At 42.5% G+C, this 15008-nt stretch overlaps 1 protein-coding gene across 2 annotated transcripts in view; it reads right to left on the minus strand.

The window, feature by feature from the left end:
- Positions 1 to 15008, minus strand: part of SARDH (sarcosine dehydrogenase) — a 460574-nt gene that overhangs the window by 261382 nt on the left and 184184 nt on the right. For both annotated transcript variants that reach the window (XM_069241559.1, XM_069241560.1), the window contains exon 10: positions 433 to 523. In XM_069241559.1, coding sequence (XP_069097660.1) covers positions 433 to 523 — 91 coding nt within the window. The remainder of the gene's footprint in view (positions 1 to 432; positions 524 to 15008) is intronic.

A 15008-nucleotide genomic window follows, 5' to 3' on the forward strand; every position in this document is an offset into this window, starting at 1 on the left:
TGTTTTATGATTATGTGGCAATTGTTGTACATTCATATTGCATAGTCACATTTTTCCAATAGCAATTGTTATTGGGTACTATAGATTTCAAATCATGTGTGTCAATGTGCTAGTTTGTCTTTAGGATTAAGGACCTGATTACAACTTTGGAGGAGGTGTTAATCCATCCCAAATGTGACGGATATACCACCAGCCGTATTACGAGTTCCATAGGATATAATGGACTCGTAATACGGCTGGTGGTATATCCGTCACTTTTGGGACGAATTAACACCTTCCTCCAAAGTTGTAATCTGGCCCTAAATCTTCAACACACTTCCCATTCACTGTCACACTTGCCACGCCTTGAAGTGGTCTGATAAGGGGAGCTTTACTACGCTTAGGGAACATTCATTTGCAAGGATTCTAACGCTGGAAGAAAATGGTACTTGCCTGATATCATAGCCATACATATCCTTCTCAGGACGCCCATGCACTATCCAATGAGCCAGCTCCTTTCCACAGCCCCCTCCAAGCATCATCCCTGCCAATCAAAATGGGGAGAGGTTAGGAGGTACAGCACTTATGAAGGACAAAGGCAAACACTGTACAATTCATGACATTGAGACTCGGGAAGGATGACCACATGGAATAAGTGATGGAAGGTGGGAGGGGCGTGTGTAAAACCAGAGGCGGTAGTTTCAAAGCTAGATGATGGGTTCCCTTAATCAGAGAGGACAGGTAAAGGGAGGAACTGGGATGGAAGGTAGAATAGGCAACAATGAAAGGAATGAATTAAAGTGATGGATGGGCGGGGCATAGTGGAAGGTATAAGATAGAAGAGAGGGAAATGGATTGTCTGAGGAAGAAATTCAATGCAGGAAAGACATGGACCGATGGGGTGTGAAAGAAAAAATGAGCCAAGAGCAACAACATAGATTTTGGAGGTAAGATTCAATTGAGGGGTAAACAGAGGTAGAAAACAACATGGACTATTGCTTGGTGTAAATGTGCAATATACATTAAGGGCTACAGACAGTAAACACAAAAAAGTCATTGTTACAGTCCCAAACAGTCAAAAAGTTTCCTGAAACCATTTTCACTCTTTCACAGTTAAGGGTTGCTGCCTTACAGGTCTATATTTGGTAGAATTGCTCAACTCTTGGCCACGTCTGCCAACTTCAGTGGCTGGCTTCTACAAAAAGGAATTGGTGCCAGTAAGAGGAGAGAGCATGAGATGATGGAAAAAAAGTGTACAATGGAAGTAAATTGGTTGTGGTGGTCTGCGGAAAAATCGTGTGGTGAAAGTAAGCTTCTGCTATAACTATTTTGCCACAGGATCAGTGTCATCTGAAAAAGTTAGAAAAAAATATCAACACATTGTCAAATTCCCCTAGATAAGTGATGGAGAGCTAGAGTTACAAAAAGAGAATCATTCATTAAGGTGGCCCCTCCAATGGCAAACATATGTTTAAAAAATACGGGCTGCTGACGCCCAGAATGTCCTCGTACATACTAAATGTGTACTACAAGCTCTTCGCATGCCCCAGCGTCAGTAATTGTATTGGTTCAAGAATTTATTCCCTTAGGACAGTGGTTCCTAACCTGTGGCCCGGGTACCCAGGGGATCCGCGAAGCCTCTTCTGGGGTCCGCAAATGCTTAGAAACCTAAATATTATTAAAAGATTAGAAGTGTTTATAAATAAAAAGGTTAAATGTACTATTGAAAATGTCAAATAATTTAAAATTGGAGGTTAAAAATTGAATTCGTTTCCTCAGATTGATTTGTGGGAGCAGTGCAGGTGTATCAAACAAAATATACTATGGATGATGTGTGGCTTCAGTTGAATTTAGAAATGCTCCAACCTTCCTATTAAAATTAGCATTAAAATGTTTATTTATTTTGCAAATTAAGTAAAATGTGTTATTTGTGTATTTGATGAATGCTTGTATTTTTTGTGTGTATTGTTTTGCAGTTCAAATAATCAACAATGTTTAAGCCAGGATCCCAGTTTCCAGTAATGACTTAGGTTTGGGGTGGGGGGGGGGTCCTGGATTCCAGTAATGAATCAGTAAGGGTCTGTGGGTTCCAGTAATTATAAAGTGGAGGTCCACAAAAGTCAAATGGCTAAGAAACACTGCCCTAGGCCCAAGAAAATGGATTGCTATTTGCTGCATTGTAAATTATGCGCCGTTTCTGGAAGGAAATACACCCACAAACAGTAAGCACAGAGGAAGAGAGAGTGCAGTGGCCAGGGGTAGATGTTTAGGTGCCTGGCCCCACGTGACAACTACAACTACAGCATGAAAGAGGGTTATTGTGTTCTCACTCTCCCCCACTCACATTGTTTTTTTAAAAAGCTCAATATGGCGAGGTACAAGTAATGCAAGCAAATATTGCAACCTGTTTTGCAATATTTTTGAAGTATTACCATTATTATACCTTGACATCTAAGGTGCCTTTTCAGCCACAGTGAGACACCAAAACATTAAATGTTTCAGGTAACGCATCGAATAGTATTTTTAAAACATTTGTGACCAATAAAATTGATAAAATATGAATACCATAATGGCAATTAAACATAGGTTTGTGGTTTCGACATAAAGCCTGCCTTGGTGAAATGTGAGGCAATGGTGGATTTGTGGCACATTTGACTAAAACCCACTGATAACCTTTGAATGGTTTTTAAAGTCTTTAAAGTTTAGAAACATATTGGCACACGCTCAGCACTGCACAAATCGGGTCTGGGTCCTGCAAGACCTGAATATGACACCCATCAGGACAGGTAGACAAGTTAGGTTATGTGATGTTAGGGGAAGCATGGGCACAACTCAGAAGGCATTTGTGACTGGGGGCTCACTTCCACTATTGAAAGAAGTGGAAAGGCAGACATTGTTCCAGATCCTAGAACCCAGTGAATAAGCTGTGCAGGTGGTGGGCACAAGCAGTCATTTTTGAGTGTATTGTTTTATCTTCAGACTTCGACGCACAGCAAGAGAGTGAAAGGCAAAAGAAGGGTGAGAAACCTAAAGAAAATAGTGACATAGGAGGATTGAAGAGACGAGAAAAACCAGTAGGAGTAAATAATAAGTGGAGTGGAATAAAAACTATAGACAGCCTTGGTATTGGCAGCCCTGGCAATCAGTAATGTCACTGATGGGCTTTCTTAGAAACATCATGGGCCCCCGCACTCTTTGTTTTTAAGAAAGTAAGCACTGGGTAGACAAAACATGGATAGTGACTGATGCCGACACATTTTGACTCCAGACCCTTACTCTGAACTGGTTTTTCTCTCTGTGGCTGCCTTAACAGTGCTTCCAAGTTGGTTGCCAGGAGTTAGGCAGTGCAATTCAAATGATTACGAAATTACAACCAATGAGGGAAAGAAGGGTCCCTCTTTTCTTTTCTTCCACATGCCCAGGACTAGCCTGAATGAAGCCCCTTATGTTATAAACATTAGGTAATATTGCTGATGAATTCTATTTGCCAACAAACACAAATGATGGACAGAATGCGGAACCAATCAAACATTCAACCCCAGTCATAGATCTGGGTTCAATCCATCAATTCCTATGCTCACCATGCCACCCTAGTTTGGACCCTGTTCCCCATGGGGGCAAGTCCAGCCCGAACTGCCAGGCCAGGTCCTGCCTGGACAGGAAACAAGCATCCCCGGACCGGTTTCAGGGTATCACCCTCAATAGGCCAATTTAGCTTGAATCCAGTGGCACAGTGAGCCGGAGAGCCACGTCTGGGCATGCCCGGCACACTTTGGGCGACAAAAGCAAATATACACAAATGATGGACTGAATGCAGAACCAATCAAACATTCACCCCAGTCACAGATTTGGGTATAGTCCATCAATTCTTTTGCTCACCAAGCCACCCCAATTTGGACTCAGCCACATACACATCAGTCTTGACCCTGTTCCTGATAAGAACAGTTCAGCCCAAACTGCCAGGCCAGGTCTTCCCTGGACCAGAAATAAGCATTCTGGGACCGGTTTCAGGGTATTGCCCTTCATCAGCCCGATTGGCTTGAATCCTGTGGCATAGTGAGCCCAGGACCCACATCTGTGCATGCCCGGTACACTTAGAGCGACAAAAGCAAACAAACACAAATGATGGACGGAATGCGGAACTAATCAAACATTTACCCGCAGTCACAGATCTGGGTTTAATCCAGCAATTCTGTTGCTCACAATGCCACTCCAGTTTGTATTTGCCAACATTGTACCTCTTGGTGCCAAGGGCATTGTTGTCTAATTGAGAAGATAAACTTGCTTGTTCTTAAACCCATGGTTTGAGTGTTTGTGATCCCCTAGTAAATCACTTACCTCCCAACTTGGACATGGGCAACGCTCATGAGCCAGAAAGGGGTGGGCTGATATTAGCCAGCATTCTCTATGCCAAAGACACAGGCCCTCATTATGACTTTGGCGGTCTTTCGGAAAGCCAAAGTCCGAAGACTGACGTATTTGGAGTCACCCAAGGGTTTCCAGCCATTTAAGGGTGAAAATCCGACACCTGACCAACGGCGGGTGAGAGGCGATTCCAATGCCAGCACTACCACACCAAAAGGACTCCGCCCGCTGTATTACTTAATACGTTACAGCGGTTCCTGCATGGCGGTGCAGTAGTGGAAACAGTGACACCCATCCCCTCACAGACGACCACCTCACCCAGACATGTAGGTGGACCGTCAGTAAGGGGGGGTGTTGTGTGCATGTGTGTGGTGTGTATGTGTAGTGGTATGGGTGTGCATGAGTGCGTATGTGTGTGTGTGTGTGTGTGTGTGGAGGGTGTGTGTGTGCCTGAATGGAAGGGGAGGGGGGTGTTGGGTGCGAGTGAGTAGGTGTGTGTATTGGGATAAATGCGAGTAGGGGTGTTTGTATGAGTGCATGCAAGTGAATGGAGTGTATGTCAGGGAGTGTGCTGATGAGTAGGGGTACATGTATGTCAGTGAGACCGAGTAGGGGTGTGTGTATGTAAGTGTGAGAGAGAGTGTGTTCATGAGTGGGGGTGCATGTATGAAGGTGTGCAGATAAGTGGGGGTGTTTGTATGTCTGTGTGTGAGTGAGTGGGGGTGTTTGTGTGTATGCATGCGGTTAGGTGTGGGGTGTTTGCAAGTGCATGGATGGTTGGGGCTGTGTTTGCAAGAGTGTGGACAAGTGGGGGTGTGTTTGCAAGTGTGTGGATGGGTTGGGGGTGTTTGCAAGTGTGTGGACGTGTGGGGGTGCGTGTGCCTGCGACAGGAATGGGGATTCCTGTCACTGGGTGCGTTGCCGCCAGGGTTTTTGTGGCGGTGCGACTACCACAAAAAGCATGCCGGTGTGCTGACTCGTAATACAGCTGGCGGTCTTACGGCTGCCGCTGGGCCAGAGGTGCTCACCTCCGGCTCGGCAGTCGAACCGTACTGGCGGGATATCAGCGGCATTATGGCGGTTTGGCTTCGGCGAAACCACTGCAGTCATAATATGGCGGTCTTCACCAACGGCCTGGTGGCGGTAAGACTGACACTGCGAGTGTGGCGGTGTTCAGACCGCCACACTCGTAACGAGGGACATAGTCCTGTTGTGCCGGACCAAAGTAAATCTGCAAAGACTGTTATATTTTTTGGGCAATTATACTTCAAAATCATGCCTTGAAATCCATTTAAAAAAGACTAAGATGGTTATATTCTCCAGAACCAAGTCAAAAGCAAGCCCATGGTTCTTAAACAGATCAAAGCTCAAACAGACTCAAAAATACAAGTACCTCCAAAGAATCTGTTAGACCTGTCAGCCTTACAGTGGTCTTCCCTCAAACCTTTTGCCTTCTGACTCCATTTCTTTTTGCTGATCTCGTTAGGACTGTGCACACTTTACCACTGTTAACCAGTTCTAAAGTGTATGTGCACACGCCTTAAAATATGGTAACATTGGCTTATCTCCAACTGGCATTTTTAATTTAGCTATAAGTCCCTAGTAAAGTGGTACTTCATGTACCCAGGGCCTGTAAATTAAATGCTACAATTGGGCCTACAGCACTCATTGTGCCACCCAATTAAGTAGCCCTTTAAATATGTCCAGGCCTGCCATTGTAGTCTGTATGTGCAGTATTAACTTCCATTTCAACCTGGCCAAGTAATCCTTTGGCCAGGGCCAAACCTTCCTTATTAACACATGTCACCCCTAGGGTAGGCCCTGGACGGCCCAAAGGGCAGGGCGTGGTGCATTTACAAAGGTTGGGTATATACTTTTAAGTTTTACTTGCCCTGTTAGTGAAAAGCAATTACATTTGTTTTTCACCATTGCAAGTTTGGTAGTCTTTCCCATAGACTACCATTGAAGGTCCATTATTACATTTAATAAGCTGTAATTTTCACATGAGAGCAGGTCCCGAGTTTATATTTGGTGTCTTTGGAATTGTAATGAAAAATCCTGACTTATGGTAAAGTCAGAGTTTGAATTACAATTTTGAAAATGACACTTTTCAGAAAGTTGTCATTTTCCTGCCTTAGCCTTATAGTGTCTGTAGCGTGCAAGTGTGGTCAACTGACTGAGTGGTAGCTGACATTTTAGCTTTGTGTAATCCCCCTAGACAGTTACACACAATAGGTGTGACAATAGAGCCATCACTGTCAGGATGGGAGAATGGAGCTGGGCACAGCCCCACTTACACTTTATACCCACAGTAGAATGTCTGGAGCCAGGAGAGGGAAGGCAGGATGCCTGGGGTCCTCAAACGGATAGCTCTAGAAGCTTCTCCTCTACTTAAATTACACCTGACCTCAGACACCAACTCTTCAGTACACATCTGTACCTGTGGATACTGTGCCAGGAAGAAGGTCTGCTAAGAGACTGCCACTCTGCCAGACTGCTGCCCTGCTGGACCACTGTCTTGCTGTGCTGCTGCCTTGTTGTGCTTACCTACTGTCTGCTGCCCTCTGCCTGGTTGAGAAGAACTGGGCCTTCACCTCTTGAACTCAGGACTCGCAGAGTGACTCTAAGGGCTAGTTTGCTGGCCTCCTGTTCTGAGCCACAGGAACAGAACAGGCTCCCAGCCACCTGCACCAGCACCAAGATCCAGCTGGAGCAAGCCCCTGACTCCAAGTGGTGCCCTGCAGGTCCTGAACCTTTAGTGTGGCCTCAGAGGCTTATTTGACGTTTTTGGGCTGTTCACGAACATGCTCGGTGACACGAATCGCAGACACTCGCACAGCCCAGCAACTAAAAGTTCCATCAGCTCAAACCTTCATGCTACAGCATCAACCATTCGCATGGAGCGACACCGTACAGCACCAGTTAGACCGCTTGCAAATACAACAGGATCCTAGTGCTACTGCAACAACCACCCGCGATGCCTGGCCTGCCTTTCGCACTACATCGACAACTGTCTGCAAAGCTTCCTTGCTCCTTGCAGCCACCTCAACCTCAAACTGAACTCTTGGCCCCGAACTCAGAAGGTAACATTTCAGCAGGACCAACCTGGTCCCTGTATCCGAACCACACTCCATCGTAGTTGACATGAATGTCCAACTTTCCCCCCGGCCCCGGAAGATCAGATAGTTGCGGTTGGAGCTTTGCGCTTTTTGGCACAAATGTAATCATATATCTTTTTAAAATTCAGAATTCTGTTTGTACTGATTGGATTTTTGTCATTTTGGTCTTGTTTTATTTATTAAAAATGTCTATTTTTCTAACCTTGTTGTTGGCTTTTTTTGTGGTGTGTCTTCATTGTGTTATTGTTTGAAATGTGGCCAAACACTTTAAACGTTGCCTTGGAGTTCAGCATGACTGCTCTTTGCCAAGCTACCCAAGGGCTTAGCAGTGGTCAATTCAGGGCTTGCTTGTGACTTCACCCTAATAGGAATTGTGATTGCTGCTTGAGAAGGGTTTAACTCTACCAACCAGTAACCCGTTTTCTTACAGAATCCAATTGGCAAATCGATCAAATGGTCTGTTAGGGGGAAGCCAACCATTCCAGTTTTGAGCAAGACTTGAGCTGGCTCTTGATCACCCTCGCCGGCCTTTCAGAGAATTGTAGAAAGGCTGCCATAGTTGTCTCCTCTGTAACACAAATTCTTTCATGTTTGCTTCTAGAACATGAAGGGCCGGAAGGGCCTAAAGGCAAAGATCCATGATGAGCAAATAATACATTACTGGAAGCAATTTGAAAATCTCCTCCAGCAAGAAATATAGGCATTAGATCCCATCCCATTAATTGGGTTTTTCGAATTCAATAACACTGCTAGCAAACCCAGTGCTAAAAGTTGTCCACAGGGAGGCCTATCTAAATACATAGCCATTGCTTTAAAGACTAAGACAGCCAACCTAAAGTTTAATCTTTTTTTGGATACTGGGAGTCTTGTTGGAAAATGGGCCCATTTCAATTAAGAACCAGCTCAATATTCTGAACATCTACATAAATCCGACACATAACAACAAGAGGGAAGTTGCCAGACAACTACAACCTCTGTTGACTAACTCCAAGGGTATTTACAACTCTGCTGAATTAATTTTTTTAGGTCATTTTAACACCAATCTTCTTCTTTCATCAACCAAGGTTTGACTCCCAAGATCTGATATTGCAGGCCGCAGCCTAGCGGCCAATGAAGGAGGCAAAATCAAACAAATCAGAGGAGAGATTCTGTCTGCATGCATGTCCATCAACGGTGACCCAAAATGGCAGCTGTGCTACAGACCATTCACCTGCTTTCACCTAATTTACCACCAGCGCAGATTCAGCAAATTGATTTCATCCTAGCATCAAGAGGAATGGCCAATGTACTCTGCTCCCTCAAAATAGATCTGCACGCCAAAAACAACCACTGCTTACAAGTATTAGTGCTACATAGCGAACTAGCAACCCTTCCTAAGGTATGTTCAGCGTTATCCTCCACAACCATCGAAAATGTGAAAAAAACTCAAATGGAATGGTCATCTCTCACAGGAGATGAAAGAAATGTAAAACTCTTCTAGAAGAGGCTAGAAATTTCTAACTTGATACACTGCTGCCATGGGATCTTTGTGTCCAAAATCTGATCAACCATTATCCCAATAGGACTTGTTAGAAGGGGCATACCACAGACAACTCCACCTTTCACAGGTGACGAGGTCATCATCAAAGTGCTCTTAATAAATATCCAGTAAACCCTCAATTGACAGAAACATTTAGAATAGTTAGGAAGTAGTATAAAAAGAGGGCTTGGATCGCAAAGCAGGAGTCCTACAGTGCCCGCTGGGCAAAAACAGATTCATTCTTACGCGGCAAAGAATTCGAAACCTTTCTGAAAGATTGTCAACACACTGGAAAGGGGAAATCACATTGCACTCCTTGGTAGCATCAGTGAACAAGTGTGGCCATGTCATCTTGAAAGGCATTTCAGGGAGTCAAGGGTCCAAGCATCCACCAATCAAACTCAGTCATTTTGGCCTCATCAAGTGCTTGCAAGCAGACATCAAACTTTCTGGTTCTGTGAGCAGAAGCTAGAATTAATCCTTTACAGAAGGTGCCTCCAGACCCTACAGGCCTCTATAAGTACACTTTTAGTCAGATCCAGAATTTTGGGTGGTCGCCGCCCTTACTCGAGTGTTCCATTCAACCTTGATGTTAAGCATTGCACCCAAACAGTGGAGAGGGGTGATTTTCCACTCAACATTCAAAGGCAGTTGTAAATCTCATCCATCGAATTGCATTTATTACACAATGAAGTAAAATATTATGCCAGCCTTTTATTGAAAGACCTGTGCTCATGGGCAGACAGGCACAAAATAATGCAATGCAATCAAACAAGATTTTGTCCCATATGGGTACCTTAACAAATGTAACTGCTCTAATGGCTCTGGCCAACAAGGTGTACGAAATAAGAACATCTCTGCACTCCTGCTTCAAACGTGAGGCAGCCCTTGGGCGGGTGAACAGGTTATTTCTGTAGAAGAAGCTTCCGAACTGAGGGATTCTTGGTCTCCTCCTGAAAGCAATTCAACTCCTTTATACAGATACATTGATCCATATAAAACTAGGCAAAGACAGTAGTGTATCAAAGAAGGTTTGGACAAACATCAGTCTGATGCAGGGCTGCATGCTGGCTCTAATTCTTTTTAATTTCAGTTCAATTCAATTTCAATAGTTTATTTCTGATTCAAAGATTCTTAAAAAAAAAGTAAATATAGAATCATCACAATCCAAGCACTATATTAATAAACTCCAGTATCATAATAAAAAGGAGTAATCAATCATGCAACAATGCGATCTGATAAAACAGCTTAATAGCCCATGAACTAACATTGAATTCCATAAATTTACAAGATAATCAATGAAATTACTAATACATTGTGAAAAATCTTTAAAATATATATCACATTGAAGATGTGATAATACTATTAATAAAAAAGATACTCCTATATTAAATAGCACATTAAAATAACAGTCCAGGTGCGAGTATCATGGAAGCAACAGTAACATCGCTCATTAAAAAAAACTATAAAGTGCTTCAAAATGATAAGCAATAAAGTGCAAGATGGAGTTAAAAAGCCCCAACTACCTATCAATCACATTAAGTGAATAATCAAGCCTTGGACTCTTGTATTTTCTTGTGAATAATTCATGCAGAAAATAAGAATCTCGCAACACTAATATAAATAATTTCATTTCTATCAGATCTCAAGATTGTCACTGATATTCATTCTGGCTAACTTCTAGGAGACACACCGGCTTAATCCACTTCTTACAGGGAATTGCATAGGCATTGCCAAAAAATAAAACAGACAAAATGATGCAACGTTTCAGTCTCCAGATTAAAAGGAGGGACATAAAGTGCTGGCACAGTAATTCTCTCCTCAGCGAATGCAAAAACGTAACTGACAAAATTACATATCTGAATCTGCTACATAACTGTTTAGCAAAGGACACATGATCTTATCAAGAAAGGGTTTAAATGATGGAACAACTTGACAATCTAAACACCAGTCCGTCAAGCTGTCCGACTTACATTTGAGTAATTTCTCATCCCATAAGAGAACCTTTAGTCTTTCTTTGATCACTGATCTAGATAAAAGAGCCGTATTAGCAAGAAATTCGCAGAGAACAGCAAGATCAAGCCTATATAGCAATTTCTTGGCATACACTAACCAGGGAATTTTTAGGAAACATTATGAGCGCCTAATTTCCTTATAACGAAGTGTGAAAGGGACTAGCTGATCTTTAGACCACAATCTATGCCAATACAGTAAGGGTTTAAGTTTACTCACTGAGGAAATCAGGTACATACCTACATCAAGTAACTGCGGTAAATGAAGGGCTGTCTGTGCAAGATTTAATAAGGACCTAACAAATTTATTTTCTGCCACTGTGTCTCGTCCTTTACATGACCCCATAGCTCTGAACCATTGAGAGCACACTCTTTGGCTTTAACATTATATATTTCTTTTGCAGGAAAAATAAACCTTGTATTAGTATTCTTTACCAGCTTCAAATTGGCCCTGGATTCGTACTGTAATTTTAGTGCGCTCTTATCATTCTACATGGACCATGATAACGTATTGGTCAGTCTAATCAAAATCTTAAACTTGCTCAGGCAATTTGTTATGTGCCTAAAAGTTAAAAGACAAATTTTGTCTTTTTTGGTATTCCATTCCGACCCCTCTTAGCACAAAAGATTTTAAAAATGATTCTTTAAGACTTGTAGATCAACAGTAGTTTTAGAAATCAGAAGAATGTCATCTGCAAACAGTAATGTTGGGATTTTGGAAGTACCTACCTTTGAAGCATTGTTGCCAAGAAAATCTAAATATTGCACCAAACCATTGATGTGTAATGAAAAAAAGAAATGGGCCCAATACACAGCTCAGGTAGACTCCCTTCTCAATTCTAAAACAATTGGGCAACTCACCCCTTTTAGTATGCCCTTACATGGGCATGATCGGTCTCATGCAATCTTATCAAAATGGATACATTACTATATGGTATCCCCATGTTACCCAAAATACCCCCAAAGCTCCTAGTGAGGAATTGAATCTAAGGCAGATTTTAAACCCAAACATAAATTGCCCTTCTCCAATATCACCACTCTCAAATATACAGTACAAAACCAGAACATTTGATCTATTGTACTAATCTTCTGCTGGAAGCCTGTTTGAAGGTCAGATAGGATGCTATTCTCTGTCACCCAATCTATAAGTTTCGCCAGAATTTGGCAGCAGAAGAGCTTTTGCAGCACATCAACCAAACTAATGGGCCTGTAACTGCAGGGATCTTCTTGACTACCCTTTTTGTAGATAGGAACAATCTCAGCTTAATGCCAAGACATTACCCACAATCTATGGCCCATATTGTCAGTTCTTCAGCAAGCAAGTCACAAGGAATGCTATCACGTCCTGGAGCCTTTACTGGAACAATAGCAGACAGGTTTCCAAGGGACTCTTCAAGTGTTATTTCAAGGGGGCAAAGAGGGTCATTGAGATTAGATAGACCTAGGTTTGATGAATTATCTAAGGTCATACCAGTATGTAGTGCTTTCCTCTTAGCTAGTTTCTAAGCACTAACATAACACAACAGAAATGCACTTCTGAGGTCAAAGAAGACTTTTATTGTTGTTAATTCTTCCCCAACCCCAATTTTTATGTATGACGAATTAGTAGCTTTCAAGTCCGCGTTAATCAAACAAAATATATCAGTTTGCAATATACACAGCAGGTTATATTTATAAGATATTGAATGCAAAGCAAAACAAATACTTCACCGTGTGGGAAACTATTTACAGCTTCATCTTTCTAAGGTCTGCAAGCTGATGACCCCTGTCAGCCGCGAGAAAGAGATTCATCTACCCACACGGGATTGCTGGCAGCTGGCGCCAAGCTCCAGCACGAGGTCCGGCAGATTCGAATCTGACTCTCTGCAGCCTGTTACATTTGTTACAACGGTGTGCCCCCTCCTCTCAGACCTGGGAAACTGAGCAAGCCTTTTGGAGACTGGCCAGGTCTCCAAGACTACTCCTGTTCCCAAGCTCAAGCGAAGAAAAACAACACCCATGTACCCTCTCTTATCATATCTAGTCTACTGTGAGAAAAACATCTTGGTTCTCTGGTGCAAAAACACAGCTTGGAAAAATACAGCTTGGATTCTCAACTGCAATGTCTAACTCCACGTTAAAGGCAATAGGCAGCTAACCTAAGTATCAAATGCAATGTCTAGTGTCATGTCAAAGCCAATAAGCATCTAAGCTGAATACAAAATGCAATGTCTTATATCATGTCAAAGCCCATAGGCAGCTAAGCTGAATATAAAATGCAATGTATAATATCATGTCAAAGCCAATAGGCAGCTGAGCTGAATATAAAATGCAATATATAATATCATGTCAAAGCCAATAGGCAGAATATCTAATAGCATGTCAAAGTCAATAGGCAGAATACAGAATGTAATGACTAATGCAATGTCAAAGCCCATAGGCGGCTAAACTGAACAAAACATACCATGTGCTACTGGTGAACATTGAGCAACTAATATGCGCAGTGGTGAAACACAAAGTCATTGGTCAAAACAAAATTTAACAAATGGCAGTACACAGTATCAGTGTATAACTCTTCAATGTGCTTAACCGATGTCTGGGAAATCAACCTGGGATGTAGGAAATCGACTTCCGTGGGCAAGTGTAATCCAAAAGGACTTGTTGTCACCTACTCTCACCGTATTTACTAAGTCACCCCACACTTCTTCCTCCCAGTTAGTTCTAGCTTTCTGCAGCTCATTCTTATAATTGTGCCTGGCCTGCATAATTTGCTCCTGATTGTTAGCTTTGATATATTGGATTAGAGCTACCTTGGCGAGTCTACACGACCTGTTGTACCATGGATGTTTTGATCTTTCTTTAAATTAACTTTTGTACTCCCTAGAGAAGAATTTACGTAATTGGGCCAATAAATCATCATGATGGTTAAGTAGAAAGTTTACACCTTCCCCAGACGGCTCTATACTGATCATCCCCACCGTTGACCCTGCTGGTTTGTTACAGATTTCGGCCATAGTACTGGGCTGACCCAAAACAAAAGACCATTTTAAAGACTGCTTGTTATTTGAGAGGCATAGATCCACCCCACATACCAAAAGTGCTGTTCATTGCTTTTTGGTGACAAACGCTTTCATTGTTAATAGAAGAGCATTATGACCAGTATCACTTCTTACCAAGATCTTCATATCCACCATGTGCGACCATAGTTGGAGGAATAACATTATATAAGATTGATCAAACCTCTTAAAGATATCTGCATATGCTGAATCTGAGAGGGGCCTTCTGATCCATGCTCTGTGGCCAAGATCCAATGCTAGCCCCAAAAGTGAAGCAGCCAAAACAGACTGCCTTTTCACTGGTGTAAAGTCTAATTACAGGATTCCCCATGCAGCATCTTACTCTTCAGTAATGCCCATGTCAGAATTATTGAGTGGATCAACTGTAACGTTAAAGTCACCAGCGACTATGATATGCACCTAAATGTTAGACAATCAATGAGTTGATTAAGACTAGCAAGAGTAGAAAACTCCTTATTCTGTCTGCTTGACCTATTATAAACATAAAAAAGGTAAAGATGCTTGTCAACTATTGAGGATATCAACAAACCAAGTATATCAGGAGAATCTATAGGAAGCAATTAAAAGTAGTTTCCACCCATACTGCAAGACCACCCGCAGGTCACGCTTTCCCCTGAGAGATTGTTTCATAACAAAAATGTGTGACCCCCGGACCTATGAATTGGATTCACACTCCGGGACTCTAGAAATATACAAATATCAAAGGAGTCAACAGAAGTCCCCCAAGCCAAGTACACAAGTTTAGGTTTTGACCCAGCAATGTTCCAGTTTTTTTTAGAGGGTCCTCATTGAGTTAGTCTCCACTGTTGGCAACCTGGGGGAGGGTCTCTCAAAGATTCGAGGGGGTACTGGAGACAGCTTGATGTGCGTCCACCCTTGCCAGGCAGGATTATACTTTAACCTGTTCTGTGCCTTGGACGAGATCATCTTATCCATGGCACAGGGGAACTTGGGGGAG

The sequence above is a fragment of the Pleurodeles waltl genome, chromosome 6 (assembly GCF_031143425.1).
Source record: "Pleurodeles waltl isolate 20211129_DDA chromosome 6, aPleWal1.hap1.20221129, whole genome shotgun sequence".
In the NCBI taxonomy this organism is placed as follows: domain Eukaryota; kingdom Metazoa; phylum Chordata; class Amphibia; order Caudata; family Salamandridae; genus Pleurodeles; species Pleurodeles waltl.